This window comes from Rana temporaria, chromosome 5 (assembly GCF_905171775.1).
Source record: "Rana temporaria chromosome 5, aRanTem1.1, whole genome shotgun sequence".
Lineage (NCBI taxonomy): Eukaryota > Metazoa > Chordata > Amphibia > Anura > Ranidae > Rana > Rana temporaria.
Genome location: NC_053493.1, coordinates 390,396,880 through 390,410,357, shown reverse-complemented (window position 1 = coordinate 390,410,357; position 13,478 = coordinate 390,396,880). Strand labels below are relative to the sequence as shown.

General features: G+C 42.9%; 1 protein-coding gene across 1 annotated transcript in view; it reads left to right on the top strand.

The window, feature by feature from the left end:
• COL14A1 (collagen type XIV alpha 1 chain) overlaps positions 1–13,478 on the top strand; it is a 292,376-nt gene that overhangs the window by 239,150 nt on the left and 39,748 nt on the right. The window contains 4 exon segments of the mRNA XM_040354914.1: positions 2,757–2,866; positions 5,779–5,937; positions 7,516–7,593; positions 12,489–12,575. Coding sequence (XP_040210848.1) covers positions 2,757–2,866; positions 5,779–5,937; positions 7,516–7,593; positions 12,489–12,575 — 434 coding nt within the window.

Sequence of the window (13,478 nt, the reverse complement as noted above, 5' to 3'; positions counted from 1 at the left end):
ATACGTCGAATCACTGCCTACGGTGTGAACGTAACCTACGCCCAGCCCTATTCACATACTACGTAAACGATGTAAAATATGACGGCTTGTGTTCCTTGGTCCATACCTTTGCATGGGTTGCGCCTCATAGATGGGGAATAACTTTACGCCGGACGTACGGCTTACGCAAACTGCGTATATTATGCGCCGGGCGCAAGTACATTCGCGAATCGGCGTATCTCCCTCATTTGCATATGTGATCAATAGGAAATCAATCAAGGAGCGGCAAATGCGCCCAACGTAAATATGCGCCCACGATACGACGGCGTAGCCAAGTTACGTCGGTCGGGTGAAGCCTATTTTCAGGCGTATCTAGTTTTGTGGGCACGGCGCACAGATACGACGGCGCATATTTTCACTTACGCGGCGTTTTTTGAGATATGTCGGCGCAAGTGCTTTGTAAATCCGGGCCATTTTGTACATTATATAATACTGTAATAGAGTGGATTATAGGATTTTCCAAGCAATTTAAACTAGGGCTTATTTTCAGGGTAGGGCTTATATTGCAGCCCTCTTGGAAAATAACGCAACATCTTATTTTTGGGGGAGGACTTATTTTTGGGGGAAACACGGTAGTAGTATTGCTTTCATTGCTCTTTTTACCAGCCTGCAGACCCTTTGCTCCCCCATCTTCGTTGTTGTGCTATTGGAAGCCAAAGAAATTTCCTGAGCCATAGCTAAGGCTGGCCATACATTCAATCGATCTACTGGCAGTGCTGATCAGTGTATTTCAATGGCAGGGAAGTGTTCCTGCTGTCAGAATACAAAAGCACAGGCGGGAGGATTCTCCCATCCACCTAGATTGTGTGGGAGGGGGAATCAAGTAATTTTTCTGGGTGGAAGGGTGATACAAAGTACACTTGCGGTGTCCTGACAAGCAAGAGGAACACTGAGGCTGCTCTGAAAATAGTAACAAAGTGTCACAAAGTTCTCCTACAAGTTTAGTTAGATAAACAAGACAACAGTGTCTGCATACAGTGTCCTTTGTTATAAGAAGATGGGCAAGTGCCCGCTTACCAATCCCAATAACCGTCGGTATTGAAGAGTGGCGTGAGGACTCCATAGCAGGCCTCTGCAGAGTCTGGCTCAAGGGATGGCACGCAAATTGTCTGAATATCTGAATCTCTTATATTTGCTATATAGATAAATCTTTACAGATCACACGGTCAACTTTCTAAGGATTTGGGTACATGGGCTTAATTGTTGTCTTCTGAGTTGCTTTTTATGGGGCAGAAGCAAACAGATGCCCAAATAACTTACACAAGGTAGCCCAACTGCCAAGTTTATAAAGATTCGCAGGGACAGGTTAGACTGAGGCCTTGTACACACGGTCGATCCAAACCGATGAGAATGGTCCGACGGACCGTTTTCATCGGTTCACCGCTAAAGTGGCCTGACGGCCTGATATGCGTACACACCATCGTTCCAAAAACCGATTGGGTCAGAACGTGGTGACGTCAAACACACGACGTGCTGAATAAAACGAAGTTCAATGCTTCCAAGCATGCGTTGACTTGATTCTGAGCATGCGCGGGTTTTTAACCGATGCTTTCTGTACTAACCATCGGTTTGGACCGATCGGGCAGCAGTCCATCGGTTCGGTTTTGAAGCATGTTTTAAAATTTTGGACCGAAGGAAAACAGACCGATGGGCTATACACACGGTCGGTTTGGACCGATGAAACTGAACCTCGGTCCATCCTCATCGGTTTTGTCCGACCGTGTGTACGGGGCCTGAGTGTTGGTAATTTTAGCTAATGGCTAATATTACAGTGTTCACATGACTAGACCAAAAGAAAGCTAATTAGAGACTTAGCAAGTTCACTTGTCTTGCCTATTTAGAACAAGCCTTGTAGCCAATCACAACAATTAACTGATCATAAAGCAAATCTTTTTTTAAGCCTGAATTCTCAACTGTCGATATTGTCAGTTGGCTTAATCTTGCCTGTCAATTGATAAGCCTGTTTTTAAGGGGATGTTGTAATTATATTAGTATTTAATTTAGCAGTGCAAAGGGTTAGTAGTCTGTCTCAACAGTTTGCTAAGACTTTGTAAGTCCTTGTATGGAGATAATTTTGTCCTTTTGGGGGTATTACCATTAGCGGGGTTCCCTATATATTACGAGGTACAGATTAATTTGTTGTATAAAACACCAAAATGAAAATGAGATTTAGTAATGGCTTTCCCTTCTTTTGTGGTGTCTGAACATACCTTTAGTAGCCTCCAAAACCAGTTAATTTTTAAGGTGCTTTCAGAAATGACATCTGGACAGCAGAATATAGTTTTATACACTAAGCCTGAGCATAATTTTACATTACCCTAGACCAGTGATTCTCAACCTGGGGGTCGGGACCCCCTTGGGGGTCGAATGACAATTTGCCAGGGGTCACCGAATCCTGGGCTATTCCTGAAGCCCGCACTGCTTTCCCAGCCTTTTCACAGCCGATAGAGAGATATAGAAGGGAAAGAAAGGAGAAAACATCCTAAAATGTACCATAAGTGGTTTTAATACTGTATGAGTGGAAGGGACTCAGGGAGCGATAAATGTCCATGGGTTAGGGGCACAAATTTTACTGTTAGGGGTCCCCACAACTTGGGAAATTTTATCAAGGGGTCACGGCACTAGCAAGGTTGAGAACCACTGCTCTAGACTCTTGTATGTTTTATATAATCTTATATAAAGTCTTATCTCTTCAAACATATTTTTTTTCCACACAGATAACGGTAAAACACTAACTTATTTCAATTATGACAATAAGGCACAGTTTCAGACTATTACCTTTGAAGGACCCGAGGTCAAAAAAATATTCCATGGCAGCTTTCATAAGGTGAGTTATGTTATGTAATGTGCATAGCATTGTATATCAATGAATTTCGCACTATACAATATTACCGTGTGTTGTAGTAGATGTAAACCTTGGGAGAGCAGTGTTATGACTGTAAGCTGCAAATATTTGGCATGAACAGTGGTGGGAGTAATAGGCATTCACATCAGGTCAAGGAAATGGGTGAGCATCTTATCATTTAGATACTTTTTTTTTTTTCATAATACATGCACTCCAGTAATGGCTACATGGTATGCCTCAGGTCTGGTTTCCTGATGTGACTGTAGGCCATGCTGTGCTATGCACAAAGGAAGATCCACGTATATTCTCTATTCTATGGACCAGATTCACATAACTCAGCGCATCTTTATGCGGGCGTAGCTTATCGAATATACGCTAGGCCGACGCTGCGCGGAGCGGCGAGCACAGTATTCACAAAGCAAATGCTCCCAACATTGCGCCGGCATAACGTAAATTCGTAGGCGTAAGCCGGCCTAATTCAAAGTAGGTGGAAGTAGGCGTGATCCATTTAAATGAACGTGACCCCATGCAAATGATGGGCCGAATGAACGGTGCATGCGCCGTCCCGTGGACGCATTCCAGTGCGAATGCGCAGAATCACGTCAAAACTACTCCCTAAGATACGACGGATCACTGCCTACGACGTGAACGTAACCTACGCCCAGCCCTATTCACGTACTACTACGTAAATGACGTAAAATACGACGGCAGTTCCCAGGTCCATACCTTTGCTCGAGTTGCGCCTCATAAATGGGGAATAACTATACGCCGGATGTAAGCCTTACGCAAACCGCGTATATTATGCGCCGGGCATAATATGTTCGTGAATCGGCGTATCTCACTCATTTGCATATTTAAATCGTAAATCAATGGGAGCGCCCCTTGCGGCCAGCGTAAATATGCGCCCAAGATACGACGGCGTAGGAAACTTACGTCGGTCAGATGAAGCCTAATTTCAGGCGTATCTAGTTCTGTGGGCACGGCGCACAGATACGACGGCGCACATTTACACTTACGCGGCGTATCTCGAGATACGTCGGCGTAAGTGCTACGTGAATCCGGGCCTATGTATATATCAATTTTGTAATTATACAATAAAAAATAAATATAATTATAAACAGTATAAAAATATATTAATGGTATTGTGAAAGCGTGAGGCGCTGCCACTGTATAAATGTAGGGAAAGGGACACAGGGTTTGTATGAATGCAAAGTGCAGGACACTGAAATATCCGTTTCGAGTGGAGAAAACAGTTTTTACAGCTTTCCTGGTGTTTTGGTATTCTGGGTTTCGGAGTTTGGTGATTTCTAAGCATTTTGGGAGGAAGAAATCTCCAGCCTAGTGGCCAGGTCCTGCAGGAGTATGACAGGTCGTGAGTACAGGTGCACACAGCCTTTATAATGAAGGACTTGGGCATAGTTCATAGTTTGTGCTCCACTCAAGAGACAACACTAGAGAAATTCCATGTCCATCAGACTGCGAGGGTTGAGGCGGCTAAATGAGTCTGGAAGACAGAGAGCCATGATGATTAGGTGAGTCCAGGGGACTGAGGGAATTTGGAGATCTCAGAGGAGTGAGAGAGCCTAGGGTGTCAGAACAATCCCTATCAAGAGGCCAAGGCCCCGTACACACGAGAGGATCCATCCGCTGGAATTGATCCGCGGACCGGCTCCAGCGGATAGATCGCCTGGTGTGTACAATCCAGCGGATCTGTTTCCGCGGATTTTTATCCCCTGGGATGGATTTCCAGCGGATAAAAATTTGAAGACATGCTTTCAAATCTATCCGCTTGAATCCATCCCAACGGATTGATCCGCTGGTCTGTACAGACTCACCGGATCAATCCGTCCGAATGAATCCCCCGCATGCGTCGTAATGATTCGACGCATGCGTGGAATTCCTTATATGACAGCGTCGCGCACGTCGCCGCGTCATCATCGTGGCGACGGCGCGACACGTCATCGCGATGGGATTTCGGCGCGGATTTCGATCCGATGGTGAGTACACTCCATCGGATCAAAATCCTCGAGAGGATTTATCCGCGGAAACGGTCCGGTGGACCGTATCCACGGATAAATCTTCTCGTGTGTACTAGGCCCAAGGAGTGGGCCCATACAGCTGGGGCCGGCCCTACCATGGGACCCCATGGTACCATTGTACCAGGCAGCACTTTCAGGGGGGCAGCAAATTTCCTGCCTGCACGCCATCCCATTCCGCCAGCTCCACTCTCCACTCCACTGTGGGGCTAATTTCCGCACGACCGCTCGTCCCGTTCCGCTCTCCCCTGTGGGGTTAATTGCATGAATAGAGCCATAACAGGTCCTTTTTATACTCCTATATACATGTATAGAGCCATGATAGGTCCACTTTAGTTATCATGATATAAAATAATGGATGTGGGGGCATTTTGGTGGGCGTAACTTTTTTTTGGGGGGGGCAGCATTTCATTCTTGGTACCAGGCAGCACAATGTCTTGGGCCGGCACTGCATACAGCAGTGTTTTGTATCTGAATACCAGGAGTGTTAAGAGAGCTGGAAGAGCTGGGAAGGTTGAATAAACACAAAGAAACTGTAAAAGACCATCTGAGTGACCGGCCAAAATCCAATTAAGGCCTGAAGAGGGAACCAGGTGGCTCTGTATTTTCTTTAGTTGTCTTGAATATGAAAATCCCCTGCGTGGGCTACTGTTTTTATGGAACTTTGATTTTGTTCAATAAAAGTGGGCCAACAAGTCATAAAACCACAGTTTTGACTAGCATGGACTAGAATTGCTTATAACTTTGAGCTAAACAACCCCTAATATCACAATATATATATTTAGTATCTATCTATTTTAGTAGCCTAATCCTATTTTAGTATCTCTTTAAACTATTATTTTCTTTTCTCTGTGCCAGATACATATTATAGTTACCAAGACTAATGCTAAGCTAATCGTCGACTGCAAACATGTTGGGGAAAAGCCAATAAACACTGCCGGAAATATCACAGTAGATGGTCTAGAAGTCCTAGGCCGGATGGTGAGATCCCGAGGACCCAAAGACAATTCTGCTCCAGTAAGTACAAACAGGGCCCTACTTTGTTAATGCTTCCCAAAAAGTAGAGATACCCAGTAAATAGCTGGGAGTACAATCGCCCATTCATTGGCGAACCCACTCAGCACATTCCTGCGGTACAACTTACTCCGTTAGGCAATAAATTTACATTTATTACATTTTTCTATTATCCTACCACAGAATGGAGAGCAAGTGTTAATGCAAATACTCCTTACATATATGGTTGGATAAAAATAATTGATTATCGGAGGCTCAAGAACAAAAAGAGCTTTCTACATAGTGCTTTATATTGTAATAAGGACAAGGAAAGGGGATATAGAGACAAAATGTGTGGCGTCTGTCCAATAACAGCCAACAGAATCAACAGAATGAAGAATTTGTACTAAAGGGTTCTATTGTTGTAGTGGGAAAGGAAGTTTTGTGTTTGTGTGACAGTCTTACAAGAATTATTGGTTTACTGAGCTGCCTACGTACTGAAAAATGCCCTTCAAGTGAAACTAACTGAAGGATTGATGTTAGGAGCCGTGTAATAAATGTTTATTAAAGCAGTAAATCATATAATTGGTTTTATTGCACCAGCGAGGGAATTACATTACACAGGCTCTTGAGTTGATTTTTTTTTTAAATAAGAGGCTAAACATATTTTGTTTGCATGTGACAACAGTTAAGTGATATGTTCCTAAAGCAGAATTAAATGTAAAAAAAACGAAAATTGTTTTTTTATTGCAGAAGAGATATGCAAGATCTCCTTTGCAATTAAATACATTTTCCCGCCTATTCGCAATTCTCTGCAAACGTACACTGAACTGCACAGCTCAATTTACACTGCAAGTATGCCAGGAGAGATGTTGGCCAATCATATCAGACGAAGACTGGCACCCAGAAGGACCAGGGCAGGGGTCTCCAAACTTTTCAAACAAAGGGCCAGTTTATTGTCCTTCAGACTTTAGAAGGGCCAAATTGTGGACAACGGGGGGCAGAAAATGTCCCGGGCCCAGCATCAATGAGAATAAATATAGCCTCAGGGTTGGTGGTCAGTAGGTGTAGTGCCCATATTAGTAAGAAGAGTAGTATCCCATCATTGGTATCAGTAGAAGAAATGGTGCCCCCTCATTGTCAGTGGGAGGAATAGTGCCCCAAGGGCCGGATAAAGGATAGCAAAGGGCCACATCTGGCCCTTGGGCCGCAGTTTGGAGACCCCTGGACCAGGGGAATATCTGTGCCTTTATTTGGGTTTTGACCTTTTCATGACCATACTGTAGGTCACTGAAGCCTAGATGCCTTGTATAAATTTACAGTGTATGCCCAGGTTCAAACTATGCTGGTTTCATGGTGGCCACGTTTGTACCATCACAGCAGCCTATTCATTTGAGTCTTTAATTAATGACATCCTGGTATTGTAAGTATTTCTCTGCTGTTAGATTGCAGCATGCAATATCTATACTATCCAGAGAATCCCGGGAGCTATGATAACATCCCTGGGCCTGAGGCAGTTCGACTGAACAATCTCCAACCTGTAATTCTTAGGTACTAACTGATGTTTAATGTCTAATTTGCATTTCCTGTTTTTTATCGCAGTTCCAGCTGCAGATGTTTGACATTGTGTGTACATCAACCTGGGCCAACCGTGACAAGTGCTGCGAACTTCCGGCATTGGTGAGCATATAATATCTCTTTCTTTCCTCTGAATATGGGAAGATTGTACTGTCCATCTCTGCTTATTATTGACAGGTGGTTCACCTCTTCTATGTTGGTGGATCAATATCAATATCTCTATTTGTTGGCCTCATATGTCATGGGTAAACCATATACAGGTTGACTTCCAGCAGACAAGGTCTACAATGATCTTGATTTGCCATCATCCAGTGTGTGTATTGGGCACCATTGGGTTTGTTGTTTCAAACAAATAAAGTTTATTACTGAATTCAGATTCCAGGGAACATAATGAATGTCAGTGAATCCTCAGAACGTTGTTAGTGGTGCCCAATACACACAATGGATGATGGCAAACTAAGAACATTGTAGACCTTGTTTGCTGGAAGTCCATCTGTAAAGCCCCTTTGGCCAATACATTTTTTGTCATAACTGTTGGGTGTGTGTATATGGTTTTCGGGCATTTAGGGTTAGCTCATGTAGCCTGTAAATACAGAAAACCATTTAACTGCTATGTTTCTTCAACCATTACATGCCAAGTTTTAATTATCAAATCTATGGTGGTTGCTCTTAAGGGGTTCCAGCAGACAAAGTCTGCAGTGATCTTCTTGATTTGCCATCATCCAGTGCCTGGATTTGGCACCACGAACAAGGTTCTAGGTGTTCAGTGCCATTTAGGATTTTCCCCAGAATCACTGCTTGGACCCTGTAAAAGGGGAAACACCCTGAAAGCTTGTCCTGAAAAATTGTATGTTAGTGCAAATAAAAAAAGTGTCAAGCCCCATACACACTATCAGTTTTCCTGCAGGTTTTCTCTTCAGGTTTACCAAAACCATGTAGTACAAGGGCCTGCCTGATTGCATACAAATTGAAACTCTTGAGGTTTGACCTCATATTAGATGGTTTTGGTAAACCTGAAGAGAAAACCTGCAGGAAAACTGATAGTGTGTATGGGGCTTCACAGACAGAACTCAATTTTCTCTCCCCCAGAATCAGAATTTAGTAATAAATTGTAAATGTGTGTAAAGCCGACAATTGACCAATAGGTTTTTGTTATAACTGTTGGGTGTGTTGTTTTCTGGCATTTCTGTTTAGCTCAAATAGGCTGTAAATACAGGAAATCATCATTCATTAGTGTTGTTTCAACCACAACATACTTAATTTAAATTGTTGAAGTTATGGAGGTTGCAGCTAAGGGGCCCTTGGGAGAGCTTGAAAACACCCACCAAGCTCCACTTGTGGTACTACTGTGTGCTAGGCCTTACCAAAAAGCTTCTGATGCATTATTTTCATAGTAAATGATATGAAGATAGGCAGTTGCTTGCTTTACACCAATCTCTCCATTCAAAATAAATGCACTTGTAAACAGTCTGGATTTTTGCCTCATTAGACTTCTTTGTCTGCTGCTGCTCCCAGGATAAATGATTAGTTTAAAGATTAATGAGTAGTTTCTTCTAGTTTGGCTGTCAACCATCTTGGGTGATTCCCAAAGAGTGCAGACACAAAGCTGTTGGTGCTTTCCAAAGAGCTGATCTAGCATTAAGCAATAATGCTAATTGTGAGCTGGCATATTCACTAAATTCTAATAAATTTCCTAATCTATAGTTAGTAGGGTCGTTAAAGCTGAACTTCAGTTAAGTATACTAAAAACAAATAATGCAATTCTACATATTACATGTATTTTTAAATATCACTAATGTAAATGCCCACAATTGACTTATTTTCAGTCTTTTGTAATTCCCTGTATAGCAGCACTTAAAGTGGAGGTTAACCCGGAAATTACAATTTTTAACCTTAGATTGATGCTCATTTTGTGAAGGGGAATCGGGTAGTTTTTTTAAAATCGAAGCCGTACTTACCGTTTTAGAGATGCATCTTCTCCACCGCTTCCGGGTATGGGCTGCGGGACTGGGCGTTCCTACTTGATTGACAGGCTTCCGACAGGCTTCCGACGGTCGCATCTATCGCGTCACGATTTTCCGAAAGTAGCCGAACGTCGGTGCGCAGGCGCCGTATAGAGCCGCACCGACGTTCGGCTTCTTTCGGCTACTCGTGACGCGATGTATGCGACCATCGGAAGCCTGTTGGAAGCCTGTCAATCAAGTTGGAATGCCCAGTCCCGAAGACCATACCCGGAAGCGGCGGAGAAGATGCATCTCTAAAACGGTAAGTACGGCTTCGATTTTTAAAAAACTACCCGATTCCCCTAGACAAAATGAGCATCAATCTAAGGTTACATTTTTTTTTCGGGTGAACTCCCACTTTAAGCCAGCCGTAGATGGAGCAATTTTCTTTGGTTGGAAGAAAGAAGATTGCTTGACTCCCCCATTATCACAGTCAGTGTTGATGGGGGAATCTCTTCTGTGGAGCCATTGTGTTCTCCCGGTGGGGGGCAGGGGAAGCTATCCCTGCTGGGATAACACAGAGAGTACTGCTAGTCACTATAACAGCTGCTAGCATTAATTGTATGTAAAATCTGACAGGCTAGTTGTACCCAAGTTGATCTATCAATCAATTTGTGTACATTCAGCCTGTCCATACAGGATTCAAAGCGTCTATGGCTGGCTTTAGACTGGGAAAGGAAAGAACAGCAATAGGAGCCAATCAGGTGTCCCATATCTACATGTGCTGATAAAGAACATGTTGAGAGATAGAGGGAACAGAGAGATGACCTCATCAATCTGTCCCTGGTCCCTCTCTGTACAGTCACAGTCAGGGGCAGAGAGCTGCCCTAACTGTGTTGCTGAACTACAGAAGAGAGGTCTTAAATCTCACCTGTCTGGGCTGTCTATCAGAGCTGTGTAAATCTCAGAACTAAATAGACAAAAATACAAATCATTTGGCAAGTAAAACAAGTTCCATATACTGTATAGTATGTACAGCATGTCAATAGTGTACTTATCTGCTCCACAGAAGTTTGTCTTTATAAATACTTGCACCATCTGGGTGCAATAGGTGATCTTATGCCACGTACACACGATCAGATTTTCCGTCGGAAAAACCTTGGATGGTTTTTCCGACGGAATTCCACTCAAGCTTGGCTTGCATACACATGGTCACACAAAATAAGTATGATTTTTCTCAAAGGAAAGTTACATTAAAAGTTAGAATTTTGTCACTTCAAGAAATAATTCCCATACCTTTCCTTTGTTTTTTCCCCCGTCACTTACATCGAAAATGAGCATCAATCAAGCTCTTCCAAAAACTAATTTTTCTAAATGAAATTCTCCTGGTGTATGGCTAGCTTTAATACACGTTTTGGACGTTAGTGCTTAGTCATGGCACCTGAGCGGTCTGGTCATTGATATTTAGCTGAGTACTGGGAGGGTTGGGATGCTCTGATATAAGTGTAACTGCACTCAAGGTTACAATTTATAGGAAGTCTGTGCTGGGGGAAATGTAGGTGCTGCCATTGCTGATCTTCTACTGAAAATACAAGTTGCTTGGCTGTGTGTAGATTTGTTGCTTATTGAAGTGCTGACCTGGAACAAAAATGCAGATCAGGAAAATCACACAGTGTACTGTATGTGCATACTTATCCTAAGTCATTGACTCTGAAAGTGTTTGGGTTATCCTGGGAGCCAGACAACTAGAATTTTTAGATTATATCCCAGTGCTTGGTATGAGTGGAGGAGTTCAACCCTTCTGTAAATAGACCATGCCACTAATGATAATCACAGGACTTGTTTTGTGTTTGGGAGCTCAACACTTAAATAGACATTAATGTTTAGTCGCAGAGTTTGGCAGGAATGGGGAAGCTCGCTCTACCTGTGCATAGACTCTACCAATAACACTGATCATAGGACTAGGTCTAAGAGGAATTACTTACCCATCTGTGACTGGACTATACCATCAATAATGTGGAAGAGGAATGTTTAAGGGCTAGAAGGTGGGTCTAGTCACAAGAGTTTTGTCTTAAGCAGTGTACACACGATGGGTTTGTCCGATGAAAACAGACCGATGGTGTGTGGGCCCCATCTGTCTTTTTTCCATCAGTGTTCAAAAATAGAACATGTTTTACATTTTTCCTATGGATAAAAAAACTATAGAAAAATCCGATCGTCTGTGTGGAACTCCATCGGATAAAAATCCACGCATGCTCAGAATCAAATCGACGCATGCTCAGAAGCATTGAACTTCATTTTTTTGGGCTCGTCGTAGTGTTTTACGTCACCGCGTTTTGGCACGGTCCGATTTTTGACTGATGGTGTGTGGGCAAGACTGATGAAAGTCAGCTTCATCGGATATCCGACGAAAAAATCCATCGGATTAGATGCCATCAGATATCCGATCATGTGTACATGGCTTTAGTGGGCGATCCCAACCAAGCTGTGACTGGATTATACCACCAACATTATGGGGAGGGATGTCACATGGCAGAACATAGAGCTAGCCACAGAGCTTAGTCTGAATGAACATTTCCATAAGTGCACATTTGGCAGATATGCCTAGGTGAGTTAATGTGTGATTGGACTGCACTATCAATGGTAGCCACAGGGCTTGGTCTGAGTGAGTGAGTGAGTGAGAGAGCTCACTACACCTTGAAAATACTATACCACCAACATTAATAACAAAACTTAAGGGAAGAGCTCACCTATCTGTGGCTGGACTATACTCTCCACAATTAGGGGGTTGGTGTTTTAGGCCAAGAAAATGGGGCTAGTTACCAGGCTTGGTCTAAAGGTTGGAGCTCACTTTTCCACTTGTGGTGACTTTACCACCAGGAATGTTGGGGAAGAGTGTTGTAGGTCTTCAGATACATCACAGGTCAGAGAAATACGATAGTCATCTTCTTTAAATGAGCTACAATATTATGTAATTTAGCTGTTTCTATATTACAAGTTGTCAGTTGTATCCATGCACATGCTTACGGGTTACATTTCTGTTTTCCCTTACAGAGAGATGAAGCCACCTGTCCTCCTCTTCCAAATACCTGCAACTGCGAGCAGGAGAACAAAGGATTACCGGGGCCCCCAGGACCTCCGGTATGATGTGTCACTGATTGTGCTCAGACATGCAAATGCTTGTAGCGCTGGGACTTGCGCTAGTGCTGAAGTTAGAATTCAATATATATGACATGGCAGGTTCCATTGTCTATGTATCACTGTGTAGCTGGCTGTGTTATTACACCTGGGCTCGAGACTTTCTACATTTTTAAAAGCTGCCTCTTTTTTCTTGTCTATATACTGACTTGCCAAACTAAATAATATATGAATAGGAACTTGGAAACCCTTCTGACATTTTCACATCTTCACTGTGTTACAAATGCAAATATGCAACTTACACAGAATAAACTAAGCAAGCAGGGAACAGGTCTAACTATTACTAGGCCTGTGTGATTTAAATCGAAGGCTCAGTAAAGCGGTCCAGTAAAGTGGTCCATAGGCACACAAGTTAAGCTGCATAGTGCAGATTTGTCTCTCCATAGTGATGACCAAAATAAGTGCTGAACCTCCGTTATCACGTGAGTGATAAGCAGCCATAGGACAGCCACATACATAAAGGTTTTTAATATCTTCTGGTTGAACTTGATGGACATTCCTTTATCAGACTGACTAACTGACTTAGAGCCAGAGAGACTTTTAAATGACTGCATTTGACATCCTGCCTTTTGATTTCCAGGCAGATATCTGTTGGATTTGAAACCACATAAAGCCAGAATATTAGAAGAGATGTCTTAATATTAGTACATTATTGTGTCTTTGCCAGAGGACTATATGATAAGTAGACACTATTAAATTTGGGCTCAAAGTGGTCTAAGTGTTTTTTTTACCTTAAAGTGGTTGTAAAGGTTAATTTTTAAAAAAATAACAGTCCCACGGCGGCTATCTCAGCTCCTCCCCGCAATAGTTAACCCCCTCTGGGAAGCTCTCTCCTGAGGGGGTTAC